Consider the following 16,209-nt stretch of genomic DNA (forward strand, 5'->3'; position numbering starts at 1 on the left):
TTGTATCTTTGGTAGTCACAGATAAGAGACATAAACATCAACTTAAGCAAAAACAAACTGACAATAAAAATGGAAGTAATAAATAAGAACACAGAAAGTGGTTGCTTGCAGTCATTCGAAAAACAAAACGCAATCGGTTTGTAGAAGCCTAATCTAAAGTCTGTTCCCAAAATGTCAATCTAAGCTAGCTGGCGACAGCAGCTTCCAATTCGGAGTTGCTTTCCGGGTTCAAATGGCCTGCGTGGAAACAGCCCGTCAGAAACAATTGTGTTGTGGCAAGAAGCGAATGGTCATAGTGGGCTGCTCCAGTGCCGTAATGCTCAGTGGTCATGGGCTGTGCCATCAGCCTCAGTTCATAATCCCTTTAACGTTTATACCGTGTGTAATTATTATCATGTCTAATAACAGAGGCTGAGCCGGTCATTGATGTGGTGAAACTGATATTGAAACTAGAGGGAATGCAGTTTAAAGTCATCCAGACAGTCTTTGAAATGACAGAATTGAATAAAAAGGCAAAAAAAAAAAAAAAGTTTCATATATGCCGACAATAACGTTCAGGAATCTCGATTAGCTTTTGTCTAACAATCCTCTCCCTGGTGCTTATTTCAACATTTTTTGACATTTCATTTTGCAATACAAATGATGGTTTCGATCAGCGATTTGGTTGACGCTAACATGCATCACCACAAAAGGGGATTTTTGAAAGTATAATTTCAGAACGATAAACGTTAACCTGCGTTGATTTCTCTGTCATTCATTCCACGTGAAAATTAAACTTCATTGGTGCGTGGAGAGGGAGCCTTCATTACGAGTAGTGCATTTGCAGATGGACTTCATAAGCGGGAGAGAGAGAAAGAGAGAGAGTGTGTGTGTGTGTGTGTGTGTGTCGGCAAGCAAGGGCAATGTGACTGCAAAGTGGCGATCCGAAACGCTAGGAACAAATGACAGAAAAATACTACACGGTAATGCGACATTCTGTTTCAATTTCGAAAGGAAAGAAAGAGCGAAAAAAAGAGAGCATGAGAAGCCTTAACATTCATCCAGTGCTAAGCACACCATAACTCCACGTCATTATTCATGAGGTCTGATCAGTTACCAAAACAAACAAACCCAACAAAAAGGATATATAGCTAACGCACAGAGTAATGAGAGGACACTACATTTAAATTATTTGCCCAGGAACCCTCAAAACACCAGACAGATATCCTCCAGCTGCGATGACAGTGAATTTAAAGGAATAGTGCACTTAAAAAAAATGAAAATTCTGTCATTTAGTCATAATCATGTTGTTCGAAAGCTGTACGACTTTCTCTTTATCTGTAAAAACACAAGAAGACATTTTAAAGAGTGCACCAGCTGCTCTTTTTCATGCAATTACAATTAATGCGGCATGGAGTGACATAAAAGCATCATAAAGGGGATCCATATTGTTTTCCTATATTCCAAGTCTTGTGAAGTTGTAGATAAATTTGGGTAAAAAGCAAACCAAAATCTAAGCCACCATTCACTGAAATACTTCCCTTTGAGTCGGTGAGTTGAACTCGAGAATAAGTCAGCTTTGTTTTTAACTTCAACCGATTCACTAAAAAGATCCGACTCAAAAGATTGATTCGCTCACCGTTCACTCTTAGGGAGAGCATTCGCTTTCAAAGCAACCGAGTTCACTCTTCAAAAGAATCATTTTGTGTTTCACGAAAGAAAGAAAGTCACACGGGTTCGGAACGACATAAGGGTGAGTAAATGACGACTGAGAAGATCTGAAGGCAGAGACAATGAATTAAAGTCACATACGTACACGCACACTGTGAGTGGCACGCTCATCGAAGCGCTAATGATTTGTGTGTGTGAGAGTTCGTGATCAGTGTTTATGAGTCTTTCTCAGCTGTGTTTTCATGTCCGCTCTGGTCTCAGTGACACTTTTGCCAAAAGGAAGTAGAAGCAGGCCCAGTACCAAACGTCTCTTCATCAGGAGATGAGTACAAATTTACACATCTCGTCTTTAAACCGAAAAGTAGAAACAAATCAAAAATACTTCCAAATGGAATAGATTTTCTTATCTTGTATTTTGTTTCGTTTTTAATGGCACTAAGAGTAAATCGGAACATTTTAATAGCTGTCAACAAGAGGATTGTGAATCCAGTCTTGGGCTTGCTATATCTGGAGTGGTCTCGCAGGTGACCGCAGTTAGTATGGCCTCTTCTTGCAGAGGACCTGGGAGAAACCAGGCTTACAGCATGTCCTCGTGACCGTGGTCGTCCTCGTAATCTCTGTTGTGGTCAAAGTCTGGACTGTGATTGGCTGTCGTCACAAGGGAAAGGGGACCTTCGTGCTCCTCGGGGTCCAGTGGCTCCTCTTTTACGCTGATATGATGCCTGGCAATAAAACGGAATAGGAATGTTCATATATATTTTCACAAAAAAACAAAAACCTCCATTATCAAAATAAAAATCTATAATAATATAAAAAATATTATTAACATTAAAATATTTTTTTTATATATACATAAGATATATATTAATACATTAAAAAATGAGAATAATAAAAATAAATAAAAAATAATTATTTTTCTTTCCTTTAATTTGACTTTTTGAGCTGATGCTTTGAAGTATTGTTTTTCAGTTTTGGGTGAGGTCTATAAAAATGCTTTAAAAAACAAAAAACAATAAAAATACAAAAAAACATTAATACATGGATCTACAGTACCTAGATACGGAGCCCCGCACATTAAATTTGTTCCCTTTTTTTAATTAAAATCAAAATGAGGGAACGAATTAGTACAGCATGGACACATATTACTAAAACGAGGGAACACATTTTTAATTTGTGGCCACGATTGAACTAAAACGAGGGAACTGATTAATAAAACAAGAGGACAAATTCTTAATTTGTGGGAACGAATTGTTGGTTTGTGGGCATAAGTATATTTTTATCCCCAAGTCAAGGGCAGGGCTCTGCGTAACAATACATTTAAAAAAAAATTATAACATATCAATATGTACAGTATAATTGTATCAGTGCAGCCACTACCATCTTCTGGTTAAATATCTAAAAAATAAAAAGGACTAGTGTAACGACCAGCTGTTTCTATAATGAAAGACTAACAGAGGCGGCACAGCAGCGCTCCTGATAACTCCACTTCCCTTTCAGTTCTTCCAGCACCGGGATACCTGCCGGCTTTATTTTCCACAGCTGGCCTGACAACAGGGTTTTCACTTTGAATTGATAAATGAGGGAGATTAACAACGTGCGACGTGGCGACGAGAGAATGGACTGCGGCGAGCGAGCGGACGGCCTGTCAGCTTCCCGGTGGCGTCGGATCAGTGCCGCTCCGCGCGCTTCTCTTCTCGCTCGTTAACATGCACAACCTGTGAGGCGGGTCTCTAGAGGACGACCCTGCACAAGGTTCCGTCATTAATCAACTTCAAGCGTGGAAAAAAAAACACAGCCGCACAACACGGTGACCAGACAGCGCGGCGTACGCTTTAAATACACGCAAAATTAATGCAACTTCTAACCAAAGTGTCAATAAGGGGAAGAAAAGCAGTGTTTGGAGGCGTGCGAGACGAGAGGGGAAGGGGGGAGGCGCTGACGACGGGGCCCAACACAAACGGCTGTGATAAGAAACAGAGCCCTTACAAGAATAATAACGCTGTCAGTTGTAAACAAGGCAAAACATGAACCCCGGCCCACAGTCTGGGCACAGGATTGTCCACAGAGATGAGATCTGCCAAATTTCTCATTACAGAAACACTGCAGAAATAGAGTGCCAATGAGCGAGCGCTGACTCTACCGGGGAAGACGACCAAAACCGAAAGGAATAAAAGGATAAACATTAGAAGCAGCTGTGGCAGAGCCTTTAAGTTAATTAGTCTCACATGGCAAACTATAGGTTTTCGCTAAGACATGTTTGGCAAATGTAATTAGCCACAATATCTATTTCCCCCCCCAAACAACCTCTACTCTCTCCACGATTGTTAAGAAAGCAGCCATGCTAATGAGTTATCATATTTTGTGCGTGAATAATAAGAAAACTCTCGCCATTCTATCGGTTTTAGATCAAAGCGTCTCCATGTATCCCATGGCCTCCGGTTTTCAATCTCTAGCTGGAGGGCAAACATGAAATTGTTATTAATATGCAACTGAGCTGCACTCTGCTTTAGCCTTCAATGTAATTAGGACTGAAGCATCTGATTGCAGGCATCTGCAACAATACATACAGGTGCAGACGCTATGGAAGCCCATTTGTTAGATGTTATTAACTGTGACTCTGAATCATAAGAGAATGTATAATACAGAAACAATAAAGCTAGTATATAGCGCTTATATTAACAATGTACTCGAGTGTTTACCTCATAATTACAGGGCTGGTTTACCTCGTAGCATGCTAAGACAGAAATAATTATATACTTGGGCCAGCAATACTATGTAATCATTTTAATAGTTGACAGATTAGCTCGATTACACAGTTCAAAATAACTCATAAAATGCGACTTGAAAGATGGAATTTATATTTGATTTCAGAAAAAGGTGTTTTGTGTTTTTTGCATTTGCATCCAAAAGGAATAAAACTAAAAAAAAAAAAAAGGTGGTACATGGTAATCCAACATACTTCATAGAAATGGAATTACCATGGTAAAATACATGTATTACCATGGCACCATGTCTAGAATAAAATAAAGTATTTCATTTTTTCAGATAATGTAAACAAATGATGTTAATTCGAATATTCTGAATATATCCATTTGTAATCATGGCCATACATGCTTGATATTTTAATTACAATTATAAATAACTCATGAATTGTTGCATTGAAAGGTTAAAGATATAACCTGCTTGAACATTTGAAAATAATAAGCTTTCCCTGCCTCATCTATAAGTGACAAAATTGTTTTATTAGCGAAAAAGTTATTCACCGAAATTGAAACGCGATGCCCTTGATAACATGATCCATAAATCTGGTTAACTTAATAAAGCTCAGTGCGTTTTATGTTAATGTTTTATGTATGCTCGTATATTCTCACACTTTGTACGGCTCGTGTTTGGGGCAACATCTTTGCTTTTGAGTGCGTTAAGTCGGCAAATGCCTGGAGAGGTGAGAGGCAGACGCCTCAGAGCAAGCACACCCATCCTGTCTCTCTGTATCCTGCGGATGGGGCAGGCCTGCAGCTATGTTACCTGCCATTAGCACTTCTCTCACGAGTTCATTACCGCACTGCTTTTTTAAAAGAAATGATTTTGCTGATTTTTCACAGAAACTGCAATAAATCTCGCCGAGCGACAAATCACCATTCTGTCCTCCGACATCTGGAAACCATGTTGTCTGCACCGTATTATTTTAAGCTTCAAACAACACGGCGGTCCCTCCCATACAACAAGTGTATGGGGAGCTGTGGTTTCCAGCCCCGACCGCAGCTCAGCTACATGGAAATCTTGGAGCGGTTTCGTCGAAGGCTAATTACGACCCCCCACCCCTCCCTTCGTTGTTTTACTCTCGACGGCTCGCAGAGTTGTCGGACGTGCTGCGAGTCCGGTCTGGCTGGAAAAAGGAGGTCAGTTCTGTCATCTTCTATTCACCACTTTTGTAAATATTTAAACAAAATGGAGGCAATAATTAGGGAGGAACTCAGCGTAGTACGCCGCACACTATTGACCCGTAATGAAAGCGAGTTTAGAAACAACTTCTCGAAATAACACGGAGAGACACTATTTGCTTTACGAGCTCCCCCAACGTAGAAACCCGCCAAAGGTGGGGTTTCCTTCTAAGACTGCATTCACAATTCCTGCTTCCTCTGTAAACTGCAGTTTACTATATAATTTCACGGTTGGCTAAACATCTACTGTAATGTACATCGTACCCTACTGTGCGTTCCAAGACTTATTTTCAACTCCTAGTGACCTGGTGAAACATTTCCACCACCTAAGCTGCACAAGCGTCGCCTTGCACGCGCGTGAGCCTAATGATTCCTGGACATCTCCCTTTACCTCGCGCCCTTATCTCAGTCACACACACATTACGAAGGTGGGACGTGAGCCACTCACATAGCTGGCAGGGGCGAGCGTCCAGGGCTGCTGTCACTACCGTTGCTGTTCCCGTGGTCCATGGCCCCATTCATTTCCTCTCGGATGGCGCTGGCAAGCGAGTTAAGAGTGGGACTTCCGATGGAAGCGGTAGTGTATAGAGGTATGTTGTTCTCTGCCATTGAAGCCTAAAACAGAATGGAGGAGATGAACTTGGTGAGACCAATTCCTACAAAACATTAGGAGCGTTCAGTGGCCTTCAGCTCATCCAAAATAAATAACCATTTTATTCATTTGCACACTTCAATTCCTTTTAGGTCCCATTTAGGCGTTTTTAAAGCCATAATGATGACATGATGTGTGTTCAAGTGAATTTAGCCAGAATGTAATAATTTTTAGACAGTTTTTACACAAAAAAGACAGGAAAATGAAATGAAAAGAATGCAGAGTGTGTACTTGATAATTACTTATTTTTATATTTGCATCCTCATAGCACCACAAGGGCATCGTGGAAATTGAAGTTGTGTCACGCAAGACTGTCATCATATAAACCAGCTGAATTTTCTAGAAAGCTTTATTGCTATTCTTCATCAACTGTGCACAAAATAATACTATATTGTACAGTCAATGAGTGGATGTGAGCAGCAACTGAATAGATGAATAAATAAAACCATATAAATAATATGTATGAGGATTGGATGCTGCAAGATTGTGATTTTACCTGGAAGGCTGCAGAAAGAGCGGGACCATATCCCAAAGTGGTATGGATGTTCTTTACAAGAGCTGGACTTCTGTAAAGACAACAATACAAACACACATTCAGTTCAGTACAGAAACGAGTCATACTGTCACCGGTCTACTGAACAGATTGATTTTACACTGAAGTCAGTATTTAGAGTACAATCTGATTTCCAACGAAACTCAATAGTAAAATCAATAGACGGCACTAAACTATCAAAAGCTGTTTAACACTAGAATTCTGTCCCAAAACTAGCTGCCTGCTTCCAGTGAAAAGGTTGTTCCAAAATAATAATGCTAGCTTCTAAGATTGTAAGATTGTGCTTGTTTTGGGCAATTTTTCACATTCTTTTTTCCAAAATGGTTTTTAAAAGTATTTGTTAAAGAGTTATAAGCCTACCAGCTACATGGTGAATCCCAATATTATGAACTTTCATTTGAAAACAAAAAAAAACAGTGTTAATGAGGGTAAGAACTACAAGTATCCTATGTAGACCACAGATAACAAGGAAGCGTGTTTTGGAACAGAGTTTACGTGAATTTGTCTTTATTTTAACATCACATATTATTATACAATCAAATGACACTCACACAAGCCATTTCATATATTATGAAAAACAGAAATGACAAAGGCATAAGATATGAAAGGCTACATACAGGATGAGCGAACACAGAGAGGCGGAGCATGCAGGAAGGGGGCGGGGCAGAGGGCGGTGCTTACTGTACAAGCAGCTCATCACAGCTTTCGCCGGCCGCAGGCTTCCTGGGGCGACCTCGTTGTATGTGGCGGCCGCGTTTAAACTCTTCGTCGTCTACGGTCCAAAAGGACCCAAAGTCATCCTCAACTCTTACAAAGCATTTATGCAGCGAGAGATTGGTGCGCACGGCACCCTGGGATGGGGGAGAGGGGCAGCAAGCAGCCAGATGCGGATGTAGCGAGACAGACAGACAGACAGACAGACAGTGATAGAGAAGAGGATATGAAATGAATGAATGGATAGGCACAAGCGACTAGGGGTTACGGTGCACACAGCCAGCACATAACTCACATACGGGCACAGAGACGCACGCTAAAGCTAGCAGGGGGTCAATGGGCGGCACAGCACAGAGACAATGACATGGAGCCCATCCATCAACACCACGAGACACGGGTTTGGTCAGCCACGCTGCTTGGGGTGGCGCTGGAACACCTACCCGCTGATCTTTTGCGGCCTTCTCTTTTGGAACTCTAGCTCGTCGACGGTCCATACCGCCCCTTTAACGTTCTCTACCCGCACAAAACACTTGTGAAGACTAAGGTTATGCCGCACTGCGTTCTGCAGTTGGTGTGAGAGAAAAAGAAGGGCTATGAGACACATTTTTTTATAGAACCCACATTCTCTTGTATTGTTAAGTTGCATACATTTCTATTTAAAAATAAATGAAAATTCTGTCATCATTTACTCATGATTTTACATGACACTGATTATCACACATATTGTAATAATCCCAATGTGGAGTTTGAAATTTGACAGCTAAGAAAGGAAGGCAATTATGACTTAAATATGGGTCTGTTTGTCACTCAAACCAGACTTTTATGGTATTTATTCGGCGCTTGAAAGAGCATCAAGGACATTCTTCAAAACCTCTCCTTTTGTGTTCTATAAATAATGTCATACAGGTCTGGGACGACATACTGGTGAGTAAATAATGACAGAATTTTCATTTTTGAGTGAACTTTAAGGATCTAATAAAAATTTCTAATAAAATTATCTAGACATCTTTAAAACAAGATCATTTTACCTCAAAAGCAACCTATTAAAACTTGTTTTCAGACAGTATTTCAAAAACCATGTTTACCCCACAGTGTTTATTAGATATTTTGAAGTTAGATCTCACTTAATATACACTACTGTTGAACGTTTAATATCAATAAGATTATTTTAAAGAAATGTATACTTTTATTCAGTAGTGACGCATTAAATTAATTAAAAGTGACAGTAAAGACATTTTTAATCTTACAAAAGATTTCCATTTCAAATAAATTTCTAATTTCTATTTATCCAAACTTTCTAAACATTTCTAAAAGTGGCACAACTGTTTTCAACATTGATAATAATAGTGTGTTTCTTGAGCACCAAATCAGCATGTTAGAATGATCTCTGATAGATCATGTGACACTGAAGTAATGGCTGCTAAAAAAAAAAAACAGCTTTGCCATCACTGTAATAATTTACATTTTAAATAGAAAAGTGTAATAATATTTCACAATTACTGTTTTTGCTGTATTTTGATCAAATAAATACAGACTTGGTGAGTGAATAAGAAATGTATCATTTTTTTTTTCTTTCTTTCAATTTTTGCAGAGTAGTTGCTATTTTCCAAAACACTCCCTACACAAAGAAATGCACTGATCAAGAGCCAGTTGAAGCAGCACCTTGGACTACCAACAAAATTCCAGACTGCACAAACAGTCTGATAAACATGACTCTTTGGCAGTTATGACTTTAGCACTGTAGCTGAACAATGAGGGGAAGGGATGTAATTCTAACATGCTCTGCTTGTTGCGTTCTTATAAATTACCCTTTCATCAGGCCATTTGTACAACACGCGGGTGATATTTAGTAAATAAAGCCGTCATTGATTGATAGAGGCCTGTGTGGGTGTTGTCACTCTGGTGCTTTATCATTCAGCTCTGGTAAAAGTCACAGATAGTTCATCATTTTCTGCCTCACTTCAAAAACGGAAACTGAAAACGCTTGAGTTAAATGCCAATGTTCAACAAACTCTGCCAGGGGAAAACATCCTACTCAAATGACCAGATTTCCCCTTAAAGAGGTTGAAATTATTCCAGAGAAAACCAAAAAACACTTTCAAAATAAATCCAAATGAAGAGAGGGTCTCTTCCAGAAACTTCTAAGGACCATTAAGTGAAATAAATCATAGCTGGGGAAAAAAAGCATACTTTCTCTGGGTAATTTGAACTTGTTGACTAAATTTCATTGGGGCGAAATAGAATCAATTACACCAATTTTTACATGGTTTCTGTTTGTATCTCTGGTGTTGTTTGGAATAATTCAGATTTTTTTTTTATGATGTTCATTATGTTATGATATCTTAATATCTGGGAACAGTAATATGTTTGTCAGTAGTAGTTTGTTTACAGAACTAAATTATAAAGTGGCGTCTAAATGTCTGATAACACTAGTGAAAATATTTCTGTTTTGCATTATTCATTTCTTCTTTTAATCACAGCATTATATTTGAATAAGTAAAATAAAAAACATGAATTTCAGTTTGAAAGCAAGAACTTGACCGTCTGTCACATACTTGCTTTAATTTTGTGACTTTGAAACCATCTACTCTTATTTTTTCCCCATGTATCTTGTTCTTTTTTTCTTTTTAAAGTTCTAAAACTTTATGTCTAGGTTTAAACTTGATTTAGATCTATAATGTAGTCAGACTTTTGGATCCCACTGTATTTGCTTTATTCATATATGTTTGTCATGAGCAAGGAAGTGTGTGTGGTCCAATAAGAGAGGTGTGTGTGGTCCAATAAGAGAGGTGTGCACTGAATTCTGTATTGCCAGGAGTTATTGTGAACCCAATAGTTCCTCCATACATCTTCAACAATCAAGTTTTTGGTTTTTTAGTTTCTACCTCATTCCATGTTTTTTTATTCAGTCAGATTCATTATACATTAGTGAAAGCAGGAAATAGAAAACAGGAATTGTGAGATCACCTTCCATGTTGCTGCATTGCGTCTGAAATACGCAAACATTCGCGTGAACCAGTTGTAGATCTCGTTTAGTGTTAGCTGTTTGTCCGGCGACTCTAGTATTGCCTGGAAAAATACACACACACACACACAAATGCTGATAAGCAAAAAGCAGTTCCATTTCCGTTCAAACCTGGAGCAAAAACAAAGTGAGATGCACATGGTATGTCAAGTTAAAGTTGATCTGAGGGTGCATGTAAAACAGCTCCACGCTCTTCCGTTCTCAAATAGGAGCTACTTTGTTTACTGAACGCTTCCTTATGCAAATGTGCCAATTTGAGTACATCCTTTTCCGCTAAACGACCAGAACAAGAAAAAAAAATTATATTGCCAGATTATAAAGCGGCAATTATCCCGGGCCCAGATTAATGCCCGTGTGATCACAGATTACCGGTTCAGGCCTGATAATTGACTGGGCATCTCAAAGACGCCCCGTTCCTACTGTTGTGTGAAATGAATTCCGTAATAATCACATTGGCTGTAATACTTAATCAAAAGCAATTGTTATATATGGGCTTTTTTTGCCCCCTCTATGAACAGCAAGTGCTCTCACGCTCATTTGCAGATGGCTAATCTTGAGCTCTGCTGTTAAATTGCATCTGAAATTTAACGGCTGTGGTAGAGGGTGTTTAGGGGTCTGACTTTAAAGAAGTTTGTGTTATCGATGAATAGTCATACTGCAAACATACTGTTATACACATGGAAAATCTAAAGTGTAGATGATCAATTACGATGCAGTAGGTGGGTTAAATGTGTGATGCAAATGTGGCTGCGTTCTTACCTGTCGTATTAGCGAAGCATATGTGAAAGGAGGTCGTACTTCAGCATTCATGTAGAACTCTTTGTTCTGGACAATATCTGTTCACAAATACCAGACACAAATATTAAGAACTGAACTAAAGAAACCTGGTCACATTTTACATTACATTGCATTAAACGATATGCTATTTAAAATTCTAAAGTATTTATACATGGCAGTATTTGTTGTACTGATGTTCATTTATTTATTTTATTATTATTATTATTATTTTTTTTTTTTTTACAAATAATTGAATGACAGTAGTAAAATACAGTAATATAAAATCTAATGAAAATCAACACTGGGAATAATGAGTATTACAAAAACAAAATAATAATAAAAAAAAAGAAAGAACACACACAGACGTATTACAGTAATGAGAATTTGTGGGAAAAAATGTGTTTACTCGCCATCAAAATGGTCCTAAAATTAGTGTTTTTTTCTTTAGGCAAAACATAAATTTAATATAGCTGTTAAATTCAATATATTATTTGAATGAATAATTTTAAAAAGTAATTGAATATATATATTTTTTATTTTACAGTGAAATGTGACGTGCACATATTTTCGTAAGATTTACCCACTGATCCTAACGATTCATGCATTGTATGTTACAATGAAGCTTCCGAGCAATCTGTATGTACCTGGAGATATGGGCATGTTGTACTTGTCCGAGTAGCGTCTGCGCATGGGACCGACACTGTGCAGGCTGGTGGGGGTGATAACGGAGTGGGTTTGTGAGAGCGGCGTGAGGGGGCCGTCGGGGTGGTGGGCGTCTGGGGTAAGCTGAGGGGCGGCGAGGCCTCGGGAGCCGTCTTGGACAGGGTGACGTTAGAAACCAGGTTCAGCTGAAAAGAACAGAAAGAAAACAGGGCACAGCATTGTTAGTCACGGCTGATGCCTGCGGATGCTAATTGTTAACACACCATCCAATCAATCTTTGCACCGCAGAGGAGCATTGGTGGCATGTTGGTTTGTAAATATTTGTAAACACCATGCTTTCGCTTTCAGCGTCCATCATTCTGTGAGCAAATAGCGCACATCCCCCGGTCGCCTCTTTGTTTGGTCTGCTGGCGTGCTCCCAGAATGCTTTGCTCGCTCTTTTTGCTCTCGGGCGGCAGTAGCAGTCTTGCTGGCTGATGGAATGAGTTTCTCACCGAGCCCTAAGAGGCTCCTAATAAGCCGCAGACAGAGAGAGGTCAATCTACACTAATTACAGCCTCAAATTGTATTGTAAGGACCCTAATTAGTGGCTACTTACAGGGGTGATACTACGATTAAACGTCACATCTGAATGACCCTCATCAGCCCGATGGTTTGGCATAAGATGGTTCTTCAGGAGAAATAGTTTCCAGAGAAACACTTTCTTCCTCCCTTATCAAGTGGCACAAGGTGGGGGGCTAGTAATAATGGCTATAAGGTAAACTAATTAACCAGCGGGTTAGTTAAGGTGCAATCTCGCTTCCAGCAGCTACGCTGAGTCGTCAGTGTCACATTTCCTCTTCTATTGGAGTGGAAAATGCGAGCCTGACCCGATGCTCCTGCTATTAATTTGTAGGAGATGAGAAAAAAGCTAATGACACATATACATATTTCCCCTCACCAAATTGTTCTAATTGCTAATTTGCCAAAGGAGGCCTTGTTACCAAATTAAACATGACTTTGACTGCCATCTACGACGAGGGAAACTGTGCGACGAATGCAAGGACAAACAGAGAGGGGCAAAGAAAAAAAACAACGAGAGGGCACGCAGAGGTGGGTTTTTCGTCATGCGCCACAATCGCCCACAGATTGGGTGAGCAAATTAATGAAATGTCAAGGCTGTCAATTGCTTTGGAGGTATCAGATGTCTAATTTTGCTCTATAATGGCGCTGCTGACAGTGCAGACGGCGACGAAGCGAGTGAAAACCAACAGACAGTGTTTAACATCTAACCCCCCGCCACGCAGATACGTCGCAGGCCACGCAATTACCACACACCCTATTAACGGTCATTACCATACAGATGCTCTGTTTGATAGACAGGTACATAATAAAGAAATCTGAGGGCTGACAGACGCTTCATCCTTGACATGCCATTGTCTTCATGCCTATCTAACCTTTTTTGCTTTTTTTGTTGCTAATTGGTTTCTCTCAGTGTTATACATTTTTATTTTAAAACCGATAGTTCTAGTCCTAGATGCTGATTGGTCAATAAATAAATCCAATTGTGCTAAAATACACCATATAGTACCAGTAATGATACCATGCTCCTGTATAGAAAGCAATGTTTTAATGAAAAATTATAGCTTTAAAATGATATATTTAGAAGAATTAGAATATAGAGGTTTTTTTGGTTTTATTAAGAAGGTGAATGGCCCTCCTTTTGTTTTCCTGTACCATTTGGGTGCTCTCCAGTACATCCACAAAATGAGACTTCAGACGGAAAATAATTAAATGGTAATTGGTGATCTAATTATACGGGCTTTGACTTGCCAAGCTGGAAACAGAAGACAAGCTGCTAAAAAAGCTTAACAAACAACAACAACAACAACAACAAAAAATCTGCAGTTTAATTATGGACAATGAAAAGGTCAGATTGCTGATGAGAACGCTTAGTGACACCTTCGTTCGTAAACTTGTGGACACACATGTGCACGCACAAACACATAAATAACTGTGGCCTGAGGCGAAATCTCTTTTAAAATGAGCTGTTGATAAATATGAATGTTACTGGGGCGAGATTAATGAGCAGAATATCAGACCGCAAAAACATCTCATTTGTTTATGAGTAAAAACGTGAATTTAAAACTAAACACACATTCCAACATTAGCCAAGTAAATGACCAAATTTGCTAAATAAATGTCAAGGCTTTTAGTACAACAATGTTGCTGAGTAAAACGTCACTAAATGGAATCTGTAAACACATTTCAACTAAGACTTCACTGCACTACATATTCTAATTATTTCAAAGTTATCATTGTAAAATTAAATAAAGACTTCTAATAATAAAGCATACAGTACACCTCATAAAAGAGTATTTATTTGTAAGGGTCCTCCTCTCCATTACAAACTGCTTCCCCTCAGTCCCGTGGGGAGAGGTAGCAGGCTAACAACACTATCAGTATCTGAGACCAATTTTCATACACGAGCTTCGCTGTGTCAGATACCTCTGTACAAATGCTAATCCAAACAATCAGCATGTGACAGAAGCAAAGCTCCATTGAATGAACTATTGTCACCCGCCATCCCAGGACACCGTCTCTGGGCTCCTGAGCACCACGGGGCCCCTGAGCAGTAAATAAATGATCAGCGTGCTCAGCACACTGAAGAGAGAAGAGAATGTGACCGATCAATGATCAATTTTAACTTTTGTAATGGTTTGTGAACACTTGTTCTCCATTAATTATAGTAAAAATTTCTGAGGGATATGTTTTTATCTTTACGAAAAGATATAACCTAAAACATGTTCCAACAATGTTGGAAACTCTTAAATAGGAATGTGAGAAAAGAGGTGCAACGTGGTGCATCCAATTTGAAAAGAACTGCACAAATTCCATATTTCAGTTTGTAAAGTATGCAAGTATTAGAACTAATGACTAACATTTGCATTTTTCATTTAAAATTTTATTTATATAAAAACTGATTTTTGCACAACTTTCTTTAACAAGAAAAGCGAAAATGTGAATGACAAACAACTGAGCTGTGACCAGCATAACACCAAAGCATGCACATACACACTCTAAAAATCCACCAGAGAAAATACAGTATATCATCTATGCACATTTGGCATACTATTTTCAACATACTATCAGTTGGTGTGCACTAAATTTAATCTCATATGCTATTTACAGACAGTATGCAAATTGGGACATGAGTCAAGATGCTGAGATGTCAAGAGTGCTATACTCACTGGCTGTGGGGCGGGTTTGGGCTCTGTAGACTTGACATGAAGATGAGTCATCATTGCTTGAAGACGCTCTTTGTCTTTCGCTAACTTTAATGAGAAAAACAGGAAAAAAGTCATACAAATTATGATTAAAAAGAGAAATGATTCCGACCTTTTTAACTGCATTTTAGAGTAACATTCTCTCAGTTATCAGTAAACCAAATTAACCCACTGTGGAAGGACATCTGACAAACATATGATTAGTCTTGACATACATGTACTCAAAATATGACCTTTACACTTGATACAGAGACACAACCCTAAGGGTTTATTAGCCACTGAAAATGAACACACAAGCTCTAGCCTTCAGTCATGGTTACTTCAGCCAAAGTGAATCCACATTAAACATTAGAGGACCTCTCTGACCTCCACACACACTGATCTAGACTGCATTGCCCCAAAACACTGTAAGCCTAAATAGCATTGGCAGTAATGATCTCTAAAATCTACTTAGGATTATGATCATTTGGGGGGCAATCCAGCCCAGTTCTGCTCCTCTCAGCTGCTACTACTTCTGAATCTATATGTGTGGCCCTTTCTCTCTCCTTTGGTGCAGTATTGAAGAAAAATGTAAAGAATTTATTGGCATCATGACATAAAAGACTAATTTTATTTTTACTAGCAAGCATTTGAATAGAGCATAAATGGCTAATGTATGGACAGATGAACATGCAGATAGAGAATGATCACTGCACTTTGATGCCTGGGGTGAAATTGTCTGGCATGAATAAAGGTGTTGCACACATTAAGAGATGAAAATATTGATCAAAAATATTGAGCTGGATTTGACCTCAAAGAGCCTGCATGAGCACCATAGTTCATTGTGTTAACCACTGCACAATAACTCCGGCACTTTCTAATGCTCTCTGCCTGAATCTAAGAGAGTATCCATATCCCTTCTCCTTCATTTTCCATACATCCCGATCTCTGTGGTGCCATTCACTGAGTGTATGTCACGATTAATTTGG

The 16,209-nt window shown here is 39.0% G+C and overlaps 1 protein-coding gene across 1 annotated transcript in view; it reads right to left on the reverse strand.

Moving 5' to 3' along the window:
- Window positions 1–16,209, reverse strand: part of foxp1b (forkhead box P1b) — a 185,116-nt gene that overhangs the window by 1,387 nt on the left and 167,520 nt on the right. The window contains 9 exon segments of the mRNA XM_058779593.1: window positions 1–2,372; window positions 6,040–6,206; window positions 6,740–6,809; window positions 7,951–8,072; window positions 10,478–10,579; window positions 11,295–11,371; window positions 11,957–12,070; window positions 12,073–12,160; window positions 15,206–15,289. The exon segment at window positions 1–2,372 is cut by the window's left edge and continues 1,387 nt beyond it. Of these exon segments, the coding sequence (XP_058635576.1) occupies window positions 2,228–2,372; window positions 6,040–6,206; window positions 6,740–6,809; window positions 7,951–8,072; window positions 10,478–10,579; window positions 11,295–11,371; window positions 11,957–12,070; window positions 12,073–12,160; window positions 15,206–15,289 (969 nt within the window). The 3' untranslated portion in view covers window positions 1–2,227.

The sequence above is a fragment of the Onychostoma macrolepis genome, chromosome 06, assembly GCF_012432095.1.
Source record: "Onychostoma macrolepis isolate SWU-2019 chromosome 06, ASM1243209v1, whole genome shotgun sequence".
NCBI lineage: Eukaryota > Metazoa > Chordata > Actinopteri > Cypriniformes > Cyprinidae > Onychostoma > Onychostoma macrolepis.